The sequence below is a fragment of the Molossus molossus genome, unplaced genomic scaffold (genome assembly GCF_014108415.1).
Source record: "Molossus molossus isolate mMolMol1 unplaced genomic scaffold, mMolMol1.p scaffold_m16_p_17, whole genome shotgun sequence".
NCBI lineage: Eukaryota > Metazoa > Chordata > Mammalia > Chiroptera > Molossidae > Molossus > Molossus molossus.
Genome location: NW_023425352.1, coordinates 31284946 through 31305434, shown reverse-complemented (window position 1 = coordinate 31305434; position 20489 = coordinate 31284946). Strand labels below are relative to the sequence as shown.

Here is a 20489-nt window from a genome sequence, read left to right as displayed (position 1 = left end):
GTAGGGCTCGGAGGCAGCAAAGGGATGCAGGGAGATGCAGGCGCGTGGGAACGGGAAGGGAGAGGCGGGCTTGGCAGTCCCGGGGTTCGACAGGAACAGGAATGGAAAGTGTGGCCTGCCGTCCGGCCGGTGGTGGGGAAGGTGGAGCCCACGACGTCTCACCCCCCTCGCCAGGCTTTCCTTTGTGGATGGGGGCCCTCGGGGCATGTGGAAAGGGTCGGTGGACTAGGACAGGAAAGCAGTCTCCTGGGGGCCGCCTGCCTCTCCCGGGGCGGCGGGCGGGGATGGCAGGGGCGGGCAGCGGCCCCCGGCAGCCAGGTGGGCGCCGGGGAGGAAGAGGCCCCCGCCCAGACCCCGCGGGTCTAGGCGCCCCCGGCCGCGCGCGCCCCCGGTCCCAGTCCAGACCCTCCAGCACCCACCTCCCGGCCGCCCCCCGACAGACCGCAACAACATGGCGGCCCGCCGCCCGCGCGCCCCCGCCCCGGGCCCGCGGGGTTGGCGAGGGCGGCGCGGCCCGCGCCCCGGACCCGCGAGCGCCGAGCCCCGAGCCGGCGGGGGCGGCCGCGGGGGGCCGCGGGCGGGAGCGGCGGGGAGCGGCGGCGGCCGCGCGGGGGCGGGGGCGGGGCGGGGCATCCGGGCGCGCGCGCGGGGCCGGAGCGCGGCGGGGGCGGCGCGGCGGCTGCGGTGGCAGCGGCGGCCCAGAGCCCTCTCGCGGTCGCGGCGGCAGCAGCGCCAGCCCCAGCCGCAGCCCGGCCGCCGCCGCCTCGCGCTCCCGCCGCCCGGCCCGACATGAGTGAGGCGGATCGGGTGCCCTCGCCCGCCGCGCCGCCGGCGGCAGCGGTGGCCGCGCCCGAGGAGAGGAAAGGGAAGGAGCCGGAGCGCGAGAAGCTGCCGCCCATCGTGTCGGCGGGCGCTGGCGCGACTGCGGTAGGTGCCGGGCGGGGGGCCCCGGGCGCCCCGACGGCGGGCGTGGGGAGGGAGGGCGGGCGAGGGGCACCCCGGGGCCCGTGTCTCCTCCGGGGACCCCCGGGGCCGCCCGAGGAGATGCGCCCGGGCCGGCCCGCCTGGGGCCGAAAGGAAAGAGTTGTGCCCCGCGGACAGCCGCGATCACTTCGCCAGCTGCGCCTTCCACCCTCGGGAAACGGGGTGCCCGCGTCCACGGGCTGTTTTGGGTTATTTTCTGGTTGGGGGGATGCATTTTCTGTAAGGACAGGATCAGCATCTTGGAGTCGGCATTGTCTATCTGTCGGATGAAGATAAGCTGTCAGGCAGGCGGGAGTGGGTTTTCCACTGAGCTGTCTGCCTGCCTGCCCACCTTTGGGGAGCAGCGATGATCCCTTCCTCGCTTTTCTTTCCTTCCTCCTTCAGACTGAACGGCTCCGCGGCGAGTTTCCACTTGATTGTGACCTTCCTGGTGCTGGCAGGGTGGTGGGAGGAAGATGCTTCGGTGATGGTTTTATTTTTCATATGGTACAGACATGTAATGGAAAGTGGGGAGGCTTTTTTAACCTTTTTATTTAGACTAAAGTTATCTAAACTAGACAGGGATGATTTCCCAGCTGGATTTTCTTAAGGATTATTTGATGAGCGCTCTCAGGCTTCAAACTACATTTTGCCAGATGATGTAATGGCACAGCCCCCCTTCCCTATTTTCACTGGTGGATATGACTCTGGTTACTTTGGAGCACATACAAAAAATTAACCTCTGATTTTTGAGATTTTTATTTGAAATATGTTTAAATACTTTCTGAGAGTTTGCTTCGGTACATTCAACAACCATCACTTGTCATGCAGCTGCCAGTGACAAAATAAAAGTTTAGAGAGCGTGATGTATTTTCTTTATTCCTACTTGCAATTCTTTTCTTAAAACCTCCCTCTTAAGTGACTAAAAACGTACTGAAATTACTCATTCTTCTTTAAAGTGTTAAGAATAATGTTTTGATTCGGTAGGTTTTTCAAAAATATCTAAGGGCTGTGATAACTGGAAATTGTTAGGACGAGCTCTTTATGTGAAATCAGTGCAGCAAAGCAGATAGTAGTAAAACGACATTTTAAAATAGAGGTGCAGTTGATTGGTAAGTTGGAGTCATGGTCAGGAAATTACTTCGGGAAATGCTTTGAAGGAATTTGTCACCCATCTGCTGGCAGAACCAGTTCCTTCTGTTGGTACCCTAGGTTTTCAGAGCTGATCTGTGGAGTTCTTAACTAGCAAATAGCAAGGGTTTCAACTGTAGCTATTATAAGTCAGTTGTTTAAACAATGAATGCATGTGCTTTCAGAAACACTTACATGAATGGATTTCCATCCTCAAGTGAGCCCCCTCACCCCAAATATTCGTTTCTCTCATTGTAACTGCAAAATTGAAGGTTTGGAATAAAAACTTGGAAAAATTGATACAGTGTGGGAACAGGTCTACAGACTGTTGTCTGAAACCCTTGGGGCTTTGGAATTCAGAGTTTTTCAGATTTTAGAAAGGTAATTCAGTATATATATAATATCCGCAGTGGAGTCCTGGCAGTTCTCCATCATCAAGCATATTAATAGCTCTTCAGTGAAATATGTGTGTTCACGCTAAATGAAGTGAAGTCACATTATAAGTAGCTTAATTCAGATCAGGTTGGACTATCAAAGAGCTCAAGTTAGGTTCATGTTTTGTCATCAAATGAGTTACAAAAACCTTTCAGTTTTGCCCTGGCTGGCATTGCTCAGTGGTTAGAGCATCGGCCTGTGGATGAAAGGTTTGATTCCTGGTCAAGGACACTTGAGTTGCAGGTTAGGTCCTGGGTGCTGGCCCAGGGTGCCTGCAGGAGGCAACCAATTGATGTCTCTCTCTCACCCTAATGATTCTTTTCTTTCTCTCTCCTTCTGCCTCCCTCCTTCCTCCCTCCCTCCCTTCCTCTCTCTCTAAAAAATCAATGGAAAAAAATATCCTGGGATGAGGATTAATGAAAAGGAAAAAAAAAACCTTTTGTGAATAAAGGATTATAGACTCGTACTACTAGTCAAACAGAAGAAGAGAATTCAGGAAGTTTTTTTAAAATTTTGACTTAAGCCTTGAAATACATAGGTTAAATGAGGAGAGATTGAGAATGAATAGAACAACTTTGAGATTCTGAAGGCAATTTCTTGTGCCTTATAAGGTCTTTCAGGGATGGTAGCTTTTTATTCTTTCTTTATTTTTTTAAATGACACTCAGAATTTGTGGCTCTTTGAGTTGACAGGTTTGTCATTAGCACTGATGTTTTGAATCATGACAGGAGAGAAAAGGACTTTTACTCAGGTTTTGCAGCGAGAGTTCGAAGAGCAATGGGAAAGTGAGGAACTTGACGATGATGAAGTGTGTGTGTGTGTGTGTGTGTTTGTCAAAGACAGATTTCTAGAGCTGGAATTCTGAGTTACAACAGTGAAAAGCCTAAGTCAAGAAAATATGTGCTTGGTCCTCCAGAGGGCAAAGGAGCCTTGATAGCTGGGATGATGGCTGAGTTCACCAGTAGGTGAGGAAGGCCTTGGTGTGGGGGCAACGAAAGACAGCTAGTGTCTGTTTGGTTGTTTTCAGACTTCACATGGATTAAATAGAACTTCTGGAGATTTGCTTAGGAACCTGATTGCTATCAATATTATTTTTTCTTTGAGCCATTTTAGTGAGTCTTTCTTTTTACCCCAGGTTAACAGCTCTGTCTATGTAGGTTGAGTTTATGACTCAAATAATGTAGCCCTGCAGTACTGACTTTTCCCAAAAAAATTATTGTATCATGTTTTTATGAGCATTCGGAAATAATTTAAAGTGATAGCTCTCTAAAATAAGTAGAAGGCCCGGTTATCATGACCCTAATTAAGGCTGAAAAGTTGGGACTATATCCTAGAAGTTGAAAGACAGGTGCAGGGGTAGAACTGATGGTTCTGGAAAGAGGAGACCTAAAGTGATTGATCCTAAGATCACCAAAGTGTGAAGGAAGCCCATTCTAGCCAGGAAGTACCTAACACAATGGTCTTAAATCTGACAGACCACAGAGTTTCCTTGGTAGCATGCCAAAGTCCACATTTACAGATCTCACCCTAGAGCACCGTTTCTTTCAACCTTTAGTACACAGTAGAATCACCTAGGGGAACTTTTTTTTCTTAATCCTCACCCAAGGATATTTTTCTGTTTATCTTCAGATAGAGTGGGAAGGAGGGAGAAAGAGAGAATCATTGACGTGAGAGGGACACATCTACTGGTTGCCTCCCAAATGACCCCGACCAGGGCCGGGTACAAACCGCAACCAAGGCACATGCTCTTGACCAGATTTGAACGCACCACTCATTGGTCCATGGGCTGACGTTCTAACTGCTGAACCAAACCAGCCAGAGCCCTAACAGAGCTTTTAAAGCTTATTTGTCCAGGCCCAAATGCAGGCCAGTTATACCAATTTCTGGGCATGGGGCTTGACCATTAAAAAAAAAATCCTAGTTGTTGCTAAGATTGAAAATTGACACTCTATGTGCTGAATTAGAAACGCTATGGAATCTGTATTTTAACCAGAGTGCCCCAAGTCTACACAGTTTAGGGAGCAGCGTTTGAAATGGACTAGTGAAAGGTATGGAGGTACAGCAGAAATCAGGTGTGGTGGGGGAATGGAGAGAAACAGCCCTTAAAGTGGTTCTAGTTAGAGATGCCTGAGAGTCAGCATAGAGCCTCAGAGGACTGTGGGTGTCTGGGTTTCGCCGCGCAGCTGTGGAGAGGTAATGCAAGTCCACAGAATTGAGAATAAGGAATTTGGAGTAGTGCGTGGGAATGAAGGTCTGATGATGTGAATCTTCAGTCTACTGAGTTTGACAGCTTCGAGTGGAGCAGAACATTATAACTTAGTTGCTGATGTATACAGAAGTTTAAAAAATTGGTAAATGGGGAAGGAGAAAATGATCAGAGGAGGAACAGAAATAGTGGCAAGTGAGGATGAGTTTGTCTCCTTCAACATTTACAGGTAAACAGGAAAGGGGTTTTTTCCACGGGATAGGGTAGCAAGGACTGAAGCTGGGTTCAAGAAAGAGCCCGATTTTACTTGGATTGGGGAAGTGAAGGGAAATGAAGACATCAGTCTGGGATTTCAAAGGAAGTTTGCCCACGTGAAGGTCAGGGGAAGTGTCACATCGGTGGAAGGTGGGGAGGGGAAGAGTTTGAGGGAAAGCATACGGTGTGTGGAGATAATTTGACAGGAAGTCAGTAATGAGAATGAGTCTGTATGTTGTGGCAGGTGTACATAAATGGGCTGTGGAGCCGCTGTACCAAAATATAACTACTAATTATCTAACATCTATTATGTTTGGTTTCTGGGTAGATGTTACAGAAAACACAAAGATAAGGATTTTTAGTTTTTTTTGTTTTTGTTTTGTTTTTCAAAAAAGGTTCCAGCCTCAGGGTCGACAGGGCTAACACATGAAAACATCACAAAGCAAAGCAATGTGTAAAAGCCACAATGAGCCATAGAAACAATTTGCACTATAGGAGATCAGAGAAAGGCAGTCAGTGTGTGCAGAACTGTGCAGAAAGGCATTGAAGGAAAGGTAGTTATTTAAGCTGGCTGGCCGCCGGAGGATGATGGGACTTGGATGGGCAAAAGAAAGTGGGAGAAGCAATCCAGTGGGGAAAACAACGTAAACGGCTTAAAGGGAAGGATTGGGGAGAAATAAAGCAAGCCCAATAGAAGCATGCTGGGAATGTGTGGGAGGTGAATAGGATTGCTTGGGGGCTGGAGCCAAATCTCTAGGCAGAGAAATTTGGACATTTTTTTCCTGTGGTTAGTGGGAAGCCATTGGAGTTTCTTAAATAAAGGAACAACATAATGAAACCAATGGTAGTGATTGGAGTTACTTAGACTGGAGGAGGAGGAGGAAGAGTGCAAAGGAAGGAGCTTTATAGTTCATTTCTGAGTTGATGGGTACATCCACCAGGGTGCTGGCCATGTGGCAAAGTATAAGGGATGGAAGAATCTACATGATGTGGAACCTAACTCCGTAACAGGAAAGAAAGAAAAGGAAGCTTAATAAAGAGAAACGATTCTAGAGTTTCCAGATGAGTTCTCTTAGAGAAAAATGTTCACATAAAAAGGCAGCCCAGCCAACATCACTCCAAGAGGTGAGATGGCAAAGAATGAAAGTTAGTTATAGGGGTGAAAGTGTTTTAAACAATCTCGTAAACCCCAGATATTACAAAAATACATCAGATATGTATATTTCCCTGCCTTTTTCTTGCCCCCTGCCTCTAGTATTATAGTTTAGTCTATGGGTGAAGGATCCCTTCTTGCACTGTAGTAATGTTAGACTCCTAAGCCTTATATGAGTAACTAGTTGTTTCTAAGTTGATATTTGTAACTTGGTGACATTTTGTAAACAGTCAGAAAACATTTTGGGGGGAGTGAGTGTAATAAATGAATGTGCCTCTTAAAATAGAAATTACTGTAATTGTACTAATTCAGTTGAATTGAAGCCAATCTGAAGTTTGAACCTAGTCATTAAAGAAAGTTATATTTCAAATTAACTTGGTTTTGATCCAGATGTTTTTATTAAAGAATCAAGAAATTGCTTGAGGAATTGTGACTACATCAAATTATACATTTTAAAAGTGTTTTACCAAATATGGATAATATATTGATGCAGTTTCTTTTTTTTCCTGTGTTGTAAATTAAGTAGATAAAATCTCCTGTGCCATTTTGCCTTCCTGAGTTTTTCTGAGTTTCAGGACCAATGTGTTTTTATGTTAAGTCAGGTTAATTTTCAGTTATCTGTAAGACCGATTGTATTGTGATTTTTTTTTTTTTTTTTGGTGTCGAAATTTTGTTTCAGAATCCACATCCTTATCCCCTAGTCTCCTAATTTTTCACATCTTACTAGAAGGATATAGACCTAAGTTAGCACTTCTGATTTTATAACCCACCATCCAAATAGGGAACTGTGAAAACACATACAATAAGGAAAAACAAAATAACTTGACCCGGTAACAGGGCCTAAACTAGTCTCCTTTAGCGACTCTAAATACAGTGGAGGCTTCTCATGTGATGTGGCCCCAACGAATAGTCTAGGTCTGTTTATTTAAAAGGTTAGTAAAGCAAAGTATCTTAAATGCTTTTTATTCTAACTTAAAACAGTAAATATATTTTTTTTCATCAGTCTTTTGACACAATAACCTTTGCTCAGTATCTCAGAAAGCCACTCACTCTTTTTTTTTTTTTTTTAATTGATTTGGGGGGGAGGGTAGGAGAGACAAGACAGAGACATCAATTTGTTGTTCCACTTATTTACGTTGGTTGATTCTTTTTTTTTTTTTTATCCTCACCCAAGGACATTTTTCCATTTTTTTTTGTTCAGATAGAGGGGGGGGGAGAGAGAGAGAAACATCGACGTGAAAGGAACACATCGAATGGTTGCCACCCGCACGACCCAACCAGGGCTGAGGACAAACTGCAACCGAGGTACGTGCCCTTAGCGGGAACCGAACCCAGGTCTCTCTGGACTGCAGGCTGACGCTCTAACCGCTGAGCCAAACTGGCCAGGGCCATTGGTTGATTCTTGTATGTGCCCGGACTGGGGATTAAACCCTCAACCTTGGTGAATGGGGACGATAATCTAACCAACTGGGCTATGGCAGCCAGGGCCTACTCTTTTGCAAAGTAGTTTTTCTGTGCATCATAGGTAATCCCTGGATTCATTGAGACAGAAGCAATTAACCTATTGCTGAAATACTCATCTTTGGATTTTAAAAATAAATTTCAGTGAGGTGTAGCCAAAAGTGTTCAGATTGCCATTGTCTCTACAAACATATCAGAATTTACCAAAGCAGAAAACTCAGCTCTACTCACTCAGACATGTTTTATTTTTGTCTGTAGAGTATTTTATACCATATTTAATTTTGTTACCTTTACGGCAGATCTCTTCCAAAATCATGCAGGGAAATTATGAATCAGAGTAATAATTCTTTTCTTTTTTCCTAAGAGTGTATGTTGGGTTGGATTTAGTTTAGGAAAATCTATCCAGATCAGCTCTGTCCAGTTAGAAATATAATGTGAACCACATGTGTAATTGAGGATTTTCTAATAGCCAGCCCTGGCTGATGTGGCTCAGAGGTTGGAGCATTGTCCTGTGCACCAAAGGGTCATGGGTTTGATTCCCAGTTATACCTAGGTTTCGGGGATTGATCTCCAGACGGGGCACATATGGGAGGCAACCAATTGATGTTTCTCTTTCATATAGATCTTTCTCTTTCTCCTTCTCCCATCCCCTGTCTCTAAAAATCAATTTAAAAAAATAATAAACCTGATCCTCTGGTGAGGATTTAAAAAACATTATTTAGCCCTGGCCGGTTTGGCTCAGCGGTTAGAGCATCGGCCTGCGGTCCTGAGAGACCTGGGTTCGGTTCCCGCTAAGGGCGCGTACCTCGGTTGCAGTTTGTCCCCGACCCTGGTCGGTTGTGCGGGTGGCAGCCACTCGATGTGTTCCTTTCACATCGATGTTTCTCTCTCTCTCTGTTCCTCTCTCTCCCTCCCACTCTACCTGGACAAAAAATGGAAAAATGTCCTCGGGTGAGGATAAAAAAAATAAATAAATAAATAAAAAACATTATTTAAAAAAATGTTCTATAGCCCTGGCCAGTTTGGCTCAGCGGTTAGAGCGTTGGCCTGTGGTCTGGAGAGACCCGGGTTCGGTTCCCGCTAAGGGCATGTACTTCGGTTGCAGTTTGTCCCTGGCCCTGGTTGGTCGTGCGGGTGGCAGCCACTCGATGTGTCCCTTCACGTCGATGTTTCTCTCTCTCTCTTCCTCTCCCTTCTTCTCTCTCCCTCCCACTCTATCTGTACAAAAAATGGAAAAATATCCTCGGGTGAGGATTAAAAACAAAAACAAACAAAAAAAAATGTTCTATAGCCACATTAAAAGGAATAATAATAAAGAGATAAAATTAATTTTAACAATATATTTTATTTAATCCAGCATATCTAAAACTTACCATTTCAACATTTATCTCCTTTTATACTAAGTCTTTGAAAATTGTGTATTTTACATTTACTAGATACTTCAGTTTGGACTAGCACATTCAAGTGCTCAACGGCCACATGTGGCAAATGGCTATATTACACAGTGCAGATTTCAGTGGTATCTTCTTGTCCTCCCAAGATTTCCTAAATTCATTCTTAGTTCTAATTACCCATCATCCCTACCTATTGTGGCAGTCCTCAAAGTGTGGCCCTCCACATCCTCTTAGAGGTCCGTGAGATGTTATTTGTCTTGTCTTACTCCTGTGCATTCTCTCAGGAGTTGACTGCGTAGTGTTCTAGAGGATATGTGGCACGTGGTATTGCAAAAACCTGAGAGCAGAAGCATATATAAGAATCCAGCTGTTGCCCAGACTGGTTTGGCTCAGCAGTTTGAGTGTTGGCCTGCTGACCCAAGGGTCGAGGGTTCGATTCCCAGTCACGGGCACGTACTTGAGTTCTGGATTGGATCCCCGGCCCTGGTCAGGGTCTTGCAGGAGGCAGCCAATCTGTATGTCTCTCTCACATTGATGTTTCTCTCTCTCCTTCCCTCCCTCCCTCCCTTCCACTCTATCTAAAAAAGTCAATGGAAAAATATGCTTGGGTGAGGATTAACAAAAACAAACAAACAAAAAAGAATCCAGTTGTCTTCTATTAAACCAGATATTAAAAAATCGATTTTCAAAATGTAAAACAATGCCATTCTAATTTTTTTTTGTTTGGGAAAATATATTTTCTGTAAATGGGTTTATTGTTATTTTGAAAGGAATTAATACAGATATACAGTAATTTTTAAGAGTGTAAAGGAGTCCTGAGATCAGAAAGTTTAAGAACCTTTACCATAATGTATGTTGAATTTCCTTTGTACTGTTATCATTAATGCTTTTTATTTGGCTTCATTGATGACAGATATTCAATATAAGTAAATTTTCCAACTAACCAGTGTTATTGGACATTTTTGAATTCCCAACCACCATTTATTGTATGGAACAATTTCTAAAATGCATTATGTACATTCTTCTCAAATTGAACATACCCTAGTGACTAGATCCCGTGATACTTTGCAAACAGAGCCGACTGAACCAGTGCAATACGTCTCCCTATGCACTTGTGCTGTCTCTTTAGTAAATAAAACTTCCTCCAGTCTGACCTGTCCAGACAGATACTGGAATGCAACATAATTTTCACTTGATAGAGTTTAAATAGTAAGCCTTTCTAGCTTATTTGCAAAGCTAATAGTTTAAAATATGTTATGAATAATTAATTTTGTAGACATACAAATTCAATTTAAAATATTTTAATTCAGCCCTAGTCAGTTTGGCTCAGCGATTAAAGCATCGGCCCACGGACCAAAGAGTCTTGGGTTATATTCCGGTCCAAGCCACGTACTTCGGTTGCGGTTCAGTCCCTGGCCCTGGTTGGGGTTGTGCAGTAGGCAACTAGTAGATGTGTCTCTCTCGTGTCGATATTTCTCTCTCCCTCTCTTTCTCTCTCTCTCTGTCCCTCTCTCCCCCCTCCCACTCTATCTGAAGATAAGTGAAAAAATATCTGTGGATGAGGATTTAAAAAATTAAAATAAAATATTTTAATTCAGAGACTCTAATATAGTAAGATATGACTTTACAAATTTCATTATGGACTAGAACCAGCAATTATTTTTTTATCAAATTTGTTTGAGAATATGAACAGAAATGTTTTCTCTTCTAAGGTAGCTTTTGGGGATAGAAGATGAAAAAATGGTCTATGGCCATACCACCTTGAACGTGCCTGATCTCGTCTGAACAAAATAATATTCTGAATATAATAGAACTTGGTGTTTGATACAAAAGCTATCATGGAAAACCATGAATATCCTTCTTATTGGCATCTGATAGAAAAATATAAAATTTAACTCACCATTATTTAAAATTTAACTCAGATGTTGTCTGTTCCTCATTTAAGGTCGAAAGTAGGGACTCGTGTATTAAAAGAAAATGTTAAATAAGGCTGACAATATTTAATTACGTGTTAACAGGTATTCTAAGTATTTGTCTACTTAAATTTTTGAAACTATTTTATATTATAATCTTACCTATAATCTGTGTGGTTATATAGCAAAAAAAAAAACAACAAAAAAACCATTGAGGGCTATGTTAGGTACTTGTGCAATATGAACATGAAAATCTGCTGTTTATTGAACTCATGGTCAGCCTTTGCTTAGAGCAGTGGTTCTCAACCTTCCTAATGCTGTAACCTTTTAATACAGTTCTTCATGTTGTAGTGACCCCCAACCATAAAATTATTTTCTTTGCTACTTCATAAGTGTAATTTTGCTACTGTTATGAATTGCCATTGGAAATAAGTGTAATTTTGCTACTGTTATGAATTGCCATTAGAAATATGTGTTTTCCGAAGGTCTTAGGCAACCCCTGTGAAAGGGTCATTCAACCCCCAAAGGGGTCGTGACCCACAGGTTGAGAACCGCTGGCTTAGAGAGTCAAGTCTGTTATAAAATACAGATTAAGTATACCTTACAAATTTTATAGTTATTTTGTGGAAAGTGTGTTAATGAATAGATTCTATACTATAGGAAGATTGCTCTGTTATCTGTACCTAAGGATGCCTTAGTACTTAGTACTATTTATTTAAAATCTGGGTCCACCCAAAGTACAATCACAGTGCTTAGAAAGAAAGAACTCAAAAAACTTTAAGTTTTTACCTAAACCTTTAAAATTGCATCGAAAGATAAGAAAACCTTCAGTGAATCAACCTGTGAAGCGTCACATGCATGTTAACTATTGAAAATATTTACAGAGGTCAGAAAAATAGTGTCATCTAAATACAAAGCTAAAATAGCAGCTAACATGAATAGAGTGTGTACTTTGTACCAGGAGCTGTGCTAATTATATTATATGCCGCATCTTAGTTAAAAACTCACAATAACCCTGTGAGGAAGGTACTATTATCCTCATTTTCAAATGATCAGTTTGTAAGCAGCCAGACACATTTTATTTTCATTTTATACCTAAAACAGTTTGGTTCTAGAAAAGGTAAATTAATGTTATATACATGTTTTCTCTAGCCTATGTCTATCATCAAATTACAATTGTATCACAAATACTTATGATTTCTACAATAAAATAATTTAAATATAGGTAGTAGGCATTGTGCTGCAATGTTAACTTTTCTGTTTTTAGGCTTTGGACCGAGGATCCAAAGGCCAGACTTCCACTTTCAGCAGTGTGGTTTCTGTCAGCCAGAAGAAAGACGCCGCTGAGAACAGAAGTTCACCTGCACACCTTGCTTTCCCTAACATCAAGAACGGTAAAGTGAACAAGCAAATGATGTAATTATAACTATTCACAGTACACATGATCTGTATCTCTTGGCTGAAATTATACTTTCAAACTACCGAAAAAGGTACATTTTAATTACCCAGCATGGTTCTGGTAGGTCTAGTTAATTAATACAACGAGAAAAAGAAATAAACTGTGAATATTTACAGAAAGGAGCGAAATCGTTATTATTATGTGATTGTTATGTAGAGAAAGAGACTGAAATACAAAGCTTATGAATAATGAGAAAGTTCGGGTAGGGAGCCAGACACAATGCAAATATATGAAAACTCAATAGATTTCCTGTATTTGAGTAGTAATCAATTAGAAGACTTGACAGAAGATATAGTAAATACTTAGAAATAAAGCTAAAAGAAAGTGAGCAAAACCTATATGAGGAAAACTATAATACTTTATCAAAAGACTAACAGGTGCTGTAAATCGAAAAACGTAAATATTGTAGCAATGTCAGGTACAAATTTGCTCTCTACATTTAATACATTTTCAACAGAATTTTGGGGGAAACTTAAGAAGATAATGCTCAATTTGATCTATAAGAATAAATGTCTGAGAGGATCCAAGAAAAAAATGAGGGAGCTCATTCCTCCATAGTACCATATGCTGTAGGACTGTGCTGGTGGTAACAGCCACCGAGATAGCCCACTAGGTGGACATAGGTCAGTAAGGAATTTGTGTACAAATGGTGTTAAATTATTCAAAAATGGAATTAAGCCAACTGGCTAAGCTGTTGAAATTAATAACGTTAGATTTTTAAAACAACTATAAAAGTATTAGAGAAAATGCAGGAAATTGTTTTGATAATAAAATTCTTAGAATGATAGCAATGCCAACGGCCATAAAACAAAAAATCGGTAAGTTTGAAAACATAAGAAAATTTAAAACTTCTATAGGAATTTTAAGTCATAAAGTATAAGTTCAAGCATCTCAGTTGATAAAAAAAATATATCCTTGACTCATAAAGCTATTAATAGATCTGTAAAATGAATATTCCATTAGAAAAAAAAGGCAAAGGGTGTGAACAGGCCAATCAAAACAGGAAATAGAAACAACTGCGAAAGGATGCTCAGTTTCACCAGTATTTAAAGCAGTACAGATCAAAACAAGGACTTAACCTTTCCCAACTCATGTGCAGAGAACGAAAGGTTGTAGATCTGTACTGTTGTCTAGAGAGTGTGAAAATTGGTACTTTTATGAGTGGGGGGCTTGAAAATTGATAAAAACCTTCTGGAGGGCAACGTATTGACGTATACTTAAATTTTTAAATGTTGATATATTCAGACTCAGTAATTCCATTTCTAGGAATTTGTTTTAAGGAAATAACATTGGTACAAAAATACATGGAAAGAATTTACATTATAATAATTACATTTAAAGCAATCTAAATGAATGAGTTAACTCAGTTTTGGTAATCCATATCATAAATACTATGCCTATATCAAGAAAAATGTGGTATGTATAAAAAAGTATCAAGGAGAAATGCCTGCAATACATTGTAAAATGAAAAATGCAAGTCACACACTAATGGGGGGACTATGACTCCAATTTTTTCAAGTGTAGACAAACCTATTTTACTTTTTTGAGCCATTCTGTTAATGGCTTACTCAGAAAAGTAGGTTGGGTGTATATTAACATGTTCTATTTCTATATACAACTCTATATTGTTTTATCACAGGCATTGTATATTGCATAATTTTATATGTCCCTTGCTCTGTAATAAGACAAATCTGCAAATTTAATTTTTTTTCATTATTGATTTTAGAGAGAGAGGAAGGGAGAAGGAGAAAGAAATAGAAACATCAATGAGAGAGAACATCGATCGGCTGCCTCCTGCATGCCCCTCACTGGGGATTTGGCCCACAACCTGGACATGTGCCCTGGCCGGGAATCGAACTGGCGACCTCTTGGTGCATGGGTCGACGCTCAACCACTGAGCCACACTGACTGGGCCAAATCTGCAAGTTTAAATGCCCCTCACACCCGAACAGAACAAACAAACTCAGAAATGTTTAAGGACATTGTTTCTGGTAAATTGACTGTGTCCATAAACTGCAAGCAGCATCAATTATTCACAGGTTTTCTGTTGACACTCCAGGTTAGAACTAGGCCTGTTCTACACTCCCTCAGGTTAGTGTTTACATGATCTCATTTATCAAGCTTTGCCTTTGATAGCTTCCTTCTTTATTTACACACTCATATGCACACTTATTCTATCACCTCAGTCTTATTCCAACGAGGCACCAGTGTCCATAGGTCACAGTCCCCCAGTCCCCAACAAAACAAACCTATAACTGTGATACCATTATAAAAATAAAGAAAATGGGCCTGAGGTAGAAATTATTTCCTCATTTAAGGGTAAGGAATCCACAATGAGTTTTAAGTGGCTTGCCCTGCATGAATTTACAAAGTTAATAAATGGCAGAGACAGAGAAGGAAAGGAGAACCAGAGGTCGTTCAGGATAATGCTTTGGTTAAAAGGAGAGTTGGGCCTTGGCTCAGCAGTTAGAGCATCAGCCCTCAGACCAGAGAGTCCGGGTTCGGTTCCCGCTAAGGGTATGTACCTCGGTTGCAGTTTGTCCCTGGCCCCGGTTGGGGTCATGTGGGTGGCGACCAGTCCGTGTGTCTCTCTCATGTTGATGTTTCTCTCTCTCTCTTCCTCCCTCCCTCCCTCCTGCTTTATCTGAGGATAAGTGCAAAAAAAGTCTTCAGGTGAGGATAAAAAAAAAAAAGGAGAGTTGGTGAAAGAAAAGGAAGTGAACCCTGGAGGAGATAAGAAAACATGTCCATTGTTCTATGACTTGGAAATTGAGGGAAAAGAAAATTTCAAGAAGAGGATTTGGTGAGGAGTGTCATTGCTAAGAAAGGACAAGATGAGTGAGCTCTGAGACAAAGACAGTGTGTGTCTGTTAACTGGTCACTGTCCGGTTTTTGAAGAGAACAGTTGAGTCGAGTGGTATGAAGAGAATTCACACTAAGAAGTTAAGGGGCAGATGAGTGGGGAGGCGGGAGGGACACTGGAGACTGCCTTGGAGTCGCTTGAACTGAAAGCAAGGAGAGAACAGTGGACTCTTGCAGAGTAGTATGGTCAAGGGAAAGGATCGAACACAGGAGAGACTAAAGCTGCAGTAGGAACATAGAATAATACAATGAACAGAAAGAGTAAAGAAGTCGTATGAAGATCAGGTCAAGGAAGAATATATATTGGAGTTGAGTTGGCTCCCGCAAGGAGAGAAGGGCACTTCATACTCAGATTATGGAATAGAGGGAAGAGAAGGAGGAGGAGGAATTGGAGGTAGGAAACACTTCGTGTCTTATGCTGTAGTCTCTCTGGAGGCTGTATTCGTTTCCTAGGGCGGCCGTGACAAAGTACCACAAACTTGGTGGCTTGAAACAACAGGAATTTATTGTCTCATGGTTCTGGATACTAGGAGTCTGAAATCCAGGTGTTGGCAGGATCGGTTCCTTTCAAAGGTTCTGAGGGAGATTGTTTCGTGCCTCTTGCCAAGCTTCTGCTGGGGGCCAGCAGTCCTCAGTATCCCTTGACTTTTAGACGCTTCACTCTGATCTCTGTCTCTGTCTCTCTCTTCTACTCTTCCTTGTATATGTGCCTTTTTGTGTTCTTGTAAGGACACCAGTCCTAGGATTAGGGACCACCCTAATCCAGTATAACCTCATTTTAAATTGATCACATCTACAAAGACCCTATTTCCTAATAAGGCCACATTAACAAGTCCTGGAGTTTATGACTTCAACAGATCTTTTGGCAGACACAGTTCAGCCCACTTTTCTAATTGAGGGTTAAGAACATTGAAATGTCTGCTATGAACAATGATAGAGTCATGAAGAAGGGATAGATAGCCATAACCTTTGTCTGGACTGTTTTCAGAGTCCTTAGCCTTTGATTCCACACTGATTCCTATAGTCTGTTCTGTCTATACTAATATCTTGATTTCTGAACCCAGCCTGCCAACTTGTATGTCCACAGCCTGCCAGCCTCCTTCTTGGGTGGATGTATTGACTCTGAATATGGTCCACTTACTTGAGCTCCCACCATGTGTCTTGTTTCCCCTTCATCTGTGCCAGTCTTGTGGAGTCTGGGCTCAGCCCCAACTGAAATTGGAGTGTTTTTATGTACCAGCCTGGAGGAAGAGACCTTAGCAGACTTCCTTTACCTTATTGGAACTCCTAGTGCTCACTTCTCCTAGCTGTCCTGTCTGGATGCCACCTGAATTCGGGTGTGACATGGGGTGCATATGTCAGGGCTACTGCAGAAAGAATTCTTTTATTGAATGGGAATTAGACTAAGTCTTCCAAATATAAGCATGTTTATAATTCCTTGATCTTTTGGGAAGCCTCTCTCTTACTTGCCAATAAGATTTTCTCAACGATGCATCATTCTTGGCAGTTATTACAGTTTTCTTCCGTCTTCTCTGATAGCAAGACCTATGCTGGGTATTCTCTAACAGCTTGTCTCCCCGTCTGATCTTCAAGTGGTATTAGAGAAGCTGCAAAAGCCCAGCGTGGGCTTGCCTAACAGCTGAGGGATGCCTTTCCTCCCTATGGATCACATGACTTAGTACGCTTGTCGAGTTGGCTGTCCTTTTCAACATCAGGGAAGTGTAGGAGTTTCACCTACTATAACAGCTGCTGGGATGATACATCTTCAGAGAAACAATATACATGATAAGTAATGGAGGAGGGAGGGGAGCAGTACCTTCTCTTGTTCTTTTGTATCCTCCTTTCTAAAGTGATTATGCCCCTTTCAGACTTACTCAAAACGTCTTTAAACAGCACAGGTCATCTTTAAAAGAAACAAAGCAGTTTTCCCCCAAACTTTTTCGAATGTTTTTTCCCTCCTGGTAATTCAGTATAGAGTAGACATGAACTCTGACATTCATTCGGGGCCCTGTTCCTCTCCCAGCTCAGTCCATTTCGTGAATTTACTCCAGAAGAGCCCGGCCGTGCATAGCCAACGGTGCAGTTTTCACACGCTGGAGACGTGCATCCAGAGTTTGCTACTCTGAAGCGGCCAAGGGAGATCAGAGTGGTGTTTAGCTCAAATAATGATCTGCTCTGTGTATGGGAACCTGTGATCTACTCACAGGTGATGTACCACAGAAAATCTTCAGTTTCTCCAAGAGCAACTTGAGAGGCAGACGGGGAAACAAGCTGTTACAAGAAACCCAGCACAAGACTGGCCATCTGGGGAGAGAAAAGGACTCGCAATAGTTGTTTTCGGATTCTTGGCCAAGGCTTCAAATGACCCCATCTCCAGGTTTCTTGGAGAGTGAACTGATTATGAACTAAATCTCTTTGATCCTTCCTTAGGTCAGAGTGAGTTCCTTGCACTTGACCTTTATTTCTTTTCCTTTCTTGTCTTTCTTTCTTGTCTGTCTGTCTGTCTCCCTGGCCTCCCCTCCCCTCCCCTCCCCTCCCCTCCCCTTTCCTCAGGATATTTTTCCATTTATCTTCAGATACAATGGGAGAGGGAGAGAGACACATTGACTGGTTGCCTCCCACATGACCCAGCCAGGGCCAGGGACCGAACTGCAACCGAACTACGTGCCCTTGACTGGAATCAAACCCGCAGCTCTTTGGTCCTCAGGCCGACACTCTAAACACTGAGCCAAACCAGCCAGGGCGCACTTGGCTTTTCTTAACCGTGCCTATGAGAGAGGTGTATCTATGAAGAACTCAGAATCCCTTGCTGCATTTATATGTTTACTCATCTGTCTCTTTACTGGTCTACAAGCTCTCTAAGCTTTTCTTTTGGAGAGGACAAGGGCTATCCTTTTTATCTTTTTATAGTAAAGTTAATTTTTTGAATAGCAAACACATGTATGTGTTTCAAAAATTAAAATTATAAAAATAAGTATGTTTCAGATGTCTCACTTTCACCCTCTTCCCTGCTTGCTTTTGTAATTTTCCCTATGGTTTTTATGCAAATGAAAACATAAATATACACGTTCATTTTCCACCTTTTTAAAGAAAAGGTAACTAAACACGCATTGTTCAGCACCTTGTTTTTTCAGTTACTGTGTCCTGGACCTCTCCATATCATACATAGGAGCTTCTTTATTATTTTTTACAACCATCTTGTATGGGACATGCTATAACTTATTTAATAAGATCCTAAAGAAATTGGATCTTTTGCTATTGTAAACAATGCCACAATGAACGACTATGTACATATATCATTTTGTTATATCATTTTGTTCATGTATAGGTGTATCTATAGAATGGATAGTCTTAGAAATGGGATCGTTGGGTCCAAGAGTAGATGCATTTACAATCCACCTGGGTGTTGAATTCATTTGTATATCTGCAAGATCCAGCTCCCATGGTACATGGAGTCTTTACTCAGTAAATGATTTATTCCATGAGGAAATATATGAGAGGCACTTTTTCTGGGTTTCTGGCCATTTTGCCCTGTTGCAAAGTCAAACACATTTCAAGGCTATAATAAATCCTCCAAGCTATACCCACTATAAGGTATCTATCCCATTAGAGAGAACCTTCTTTGAAAAGGACTTTGGATACTTTTATAACTAGATCCACACAGAACATTTCACCTATGCTTTTGTTGTGGCTTTACAAACACATACATAATTTAGCTTAATAAAAAATACATCTCCCCAAACCAGCGAATGTACCGCTTTATTTGGCTCTGATGGCTAACGTCCTGTGAGTCAGAGTTTTGTCCCCCTCTTCCTTCCTTTCTCCCACCTCAATTTTCTTTCTTTCCAAATGTTCATAAAAATCATCCTATAGAGTGATGTAAACACCACCTGTTATGACTAATCCACTCTGGTCTCTCCGTTTCAGCTCCCTGCCACTCGTGAAATAGTCAGAAGCAGTGCCAAAGTACTGAACTAACTACTACCAGGAACTGTCATTGTGACCTAAGGCCAACTAGCTCTCAGGAGCTTCATTCACTCATTTACAGAGGAGGAAATGGGCACTAAGAGTTGTAAAATATCTTCTGTACCTAAGTTTTATAATTTAAAGGATTAATTTTTCAACATACTGATTTTGTTTGCCTCCCTGTTGAGTTTTGCTTTGTTTGACATTTCATAATTCACTAGCTCCTACTTCCATGTAAATTTAGAGTTCGGTTTTGCTACTTGTTCTTTTTTAATCCTCACTCAAGGATATTTTTCCATTGAGTTTTAGATGGAGTGGGAGAGAAGGAAGGCGAGAGGGAGAGAGAAAATGAAACATCAGTATAAGAGAGAAACATTGACTGGTTGCCTTCTGCACAACCTCAGACAGGGCTGGGAATCACCTGCAACCCAGGTATGTGCCCTTGACCAGAATCGAATCCATGACCCTTTAGTCCACAGGCCGACACTCTAACCACTGAGCCAAACCGGCCAAGGCTTTGCTACTTGTTTTTATACATGGTTGAAGGTTCCACATTATTTGATAGTGGAAATCACATGCGTTTTATAACTTAACAGGGTGAGTTTCAATCCTAGCTCTGTAACTTACCCGCTGTATGATCTTAGAAAAATTATGTAACCTCTCTGTGCTGGTTTTCCCATCTGTAAAAAAGAAGAATAAGAATATACCTCAAGGTGTAAGAATAAATGAAGAGCAGCATTTGAAAGTATTCCGTTTTACCTGTCCAGTGTGGTTCAGTGGATTGAGCATTGTCCCATGGATCGAGACATCCTGGTTCAATTCCCGGTCAGGGCACATGCCCGGGTTGTGTACTTGATCCCCAGTAGGGGGCGTGCAGCAGGCAGCCTATAGAGGTTTCTCACATCGATGTTTCTATTTCTCTATCCCTTCCTCTCTAAAAAAATCAATTAAAAAAAAGTATTCAGTTTCATGCCTTGTGATATTCGGAAAAAACGTGAGTGATAATCTATGCTGCTATGAGCAGCTACCTGGTAGGGGAAGGGAGTGTAATGGGGCAGGCTTTTCCATTGCTCTTCCCCCATGAGTAACTGCACAAATTCTTAAAAATTTGAAACATGTCACACATACAGAATGAAAAAAGCACTTTTATATGGTTTTAATAATAATAAAATGAAAACTGATTAATTTAGCACTCAAATTAAGAAAAAAAGAAAGCATTACAAAGCCCTTAAAAGCCCTAATGAGCCTACCCCAATCGCATTGCCCAGCCTTTCTGTCCAGAGGTAACTTT

General features: G+C 41.9%; 1 protein-coding gene across 4 annotated transcripts in view; it reads left to right on the top strand.

Annotated features, from left to right (window-relative positions):
• The first annotated feature begins 706 nt into the window (after window positions 1–706).
• The window catches only part of HECTD2 (HECT domain E3 ubiquitin protein ligase 2), a 61954-nt gene continuing 42171 nt past the window's right edge, over window positions 707–20489 (top strand). For 3 of the 4 annotated variants that reach the window (XR_004959989.1, XR_004959990.1, XM_036265100.1), the window contains exons 1-2: window positions 707–927; window positions 12179–12305. Coding sequence is in view for 2 of the 4 variants with exons in the window: in XM_036265100.1 (XP_036120993.1) it covers window positions 790–927; window positions 12179–12305 (265 nt within the window). In the remaining 2 variants the exon portion in view is untranslated. The remainder of the gene's footprint in view (window positions 928–12178; window positions 12306–20489) is intronic. The other variant, XM_036265101.1, reaches the window with a different exon arrangement.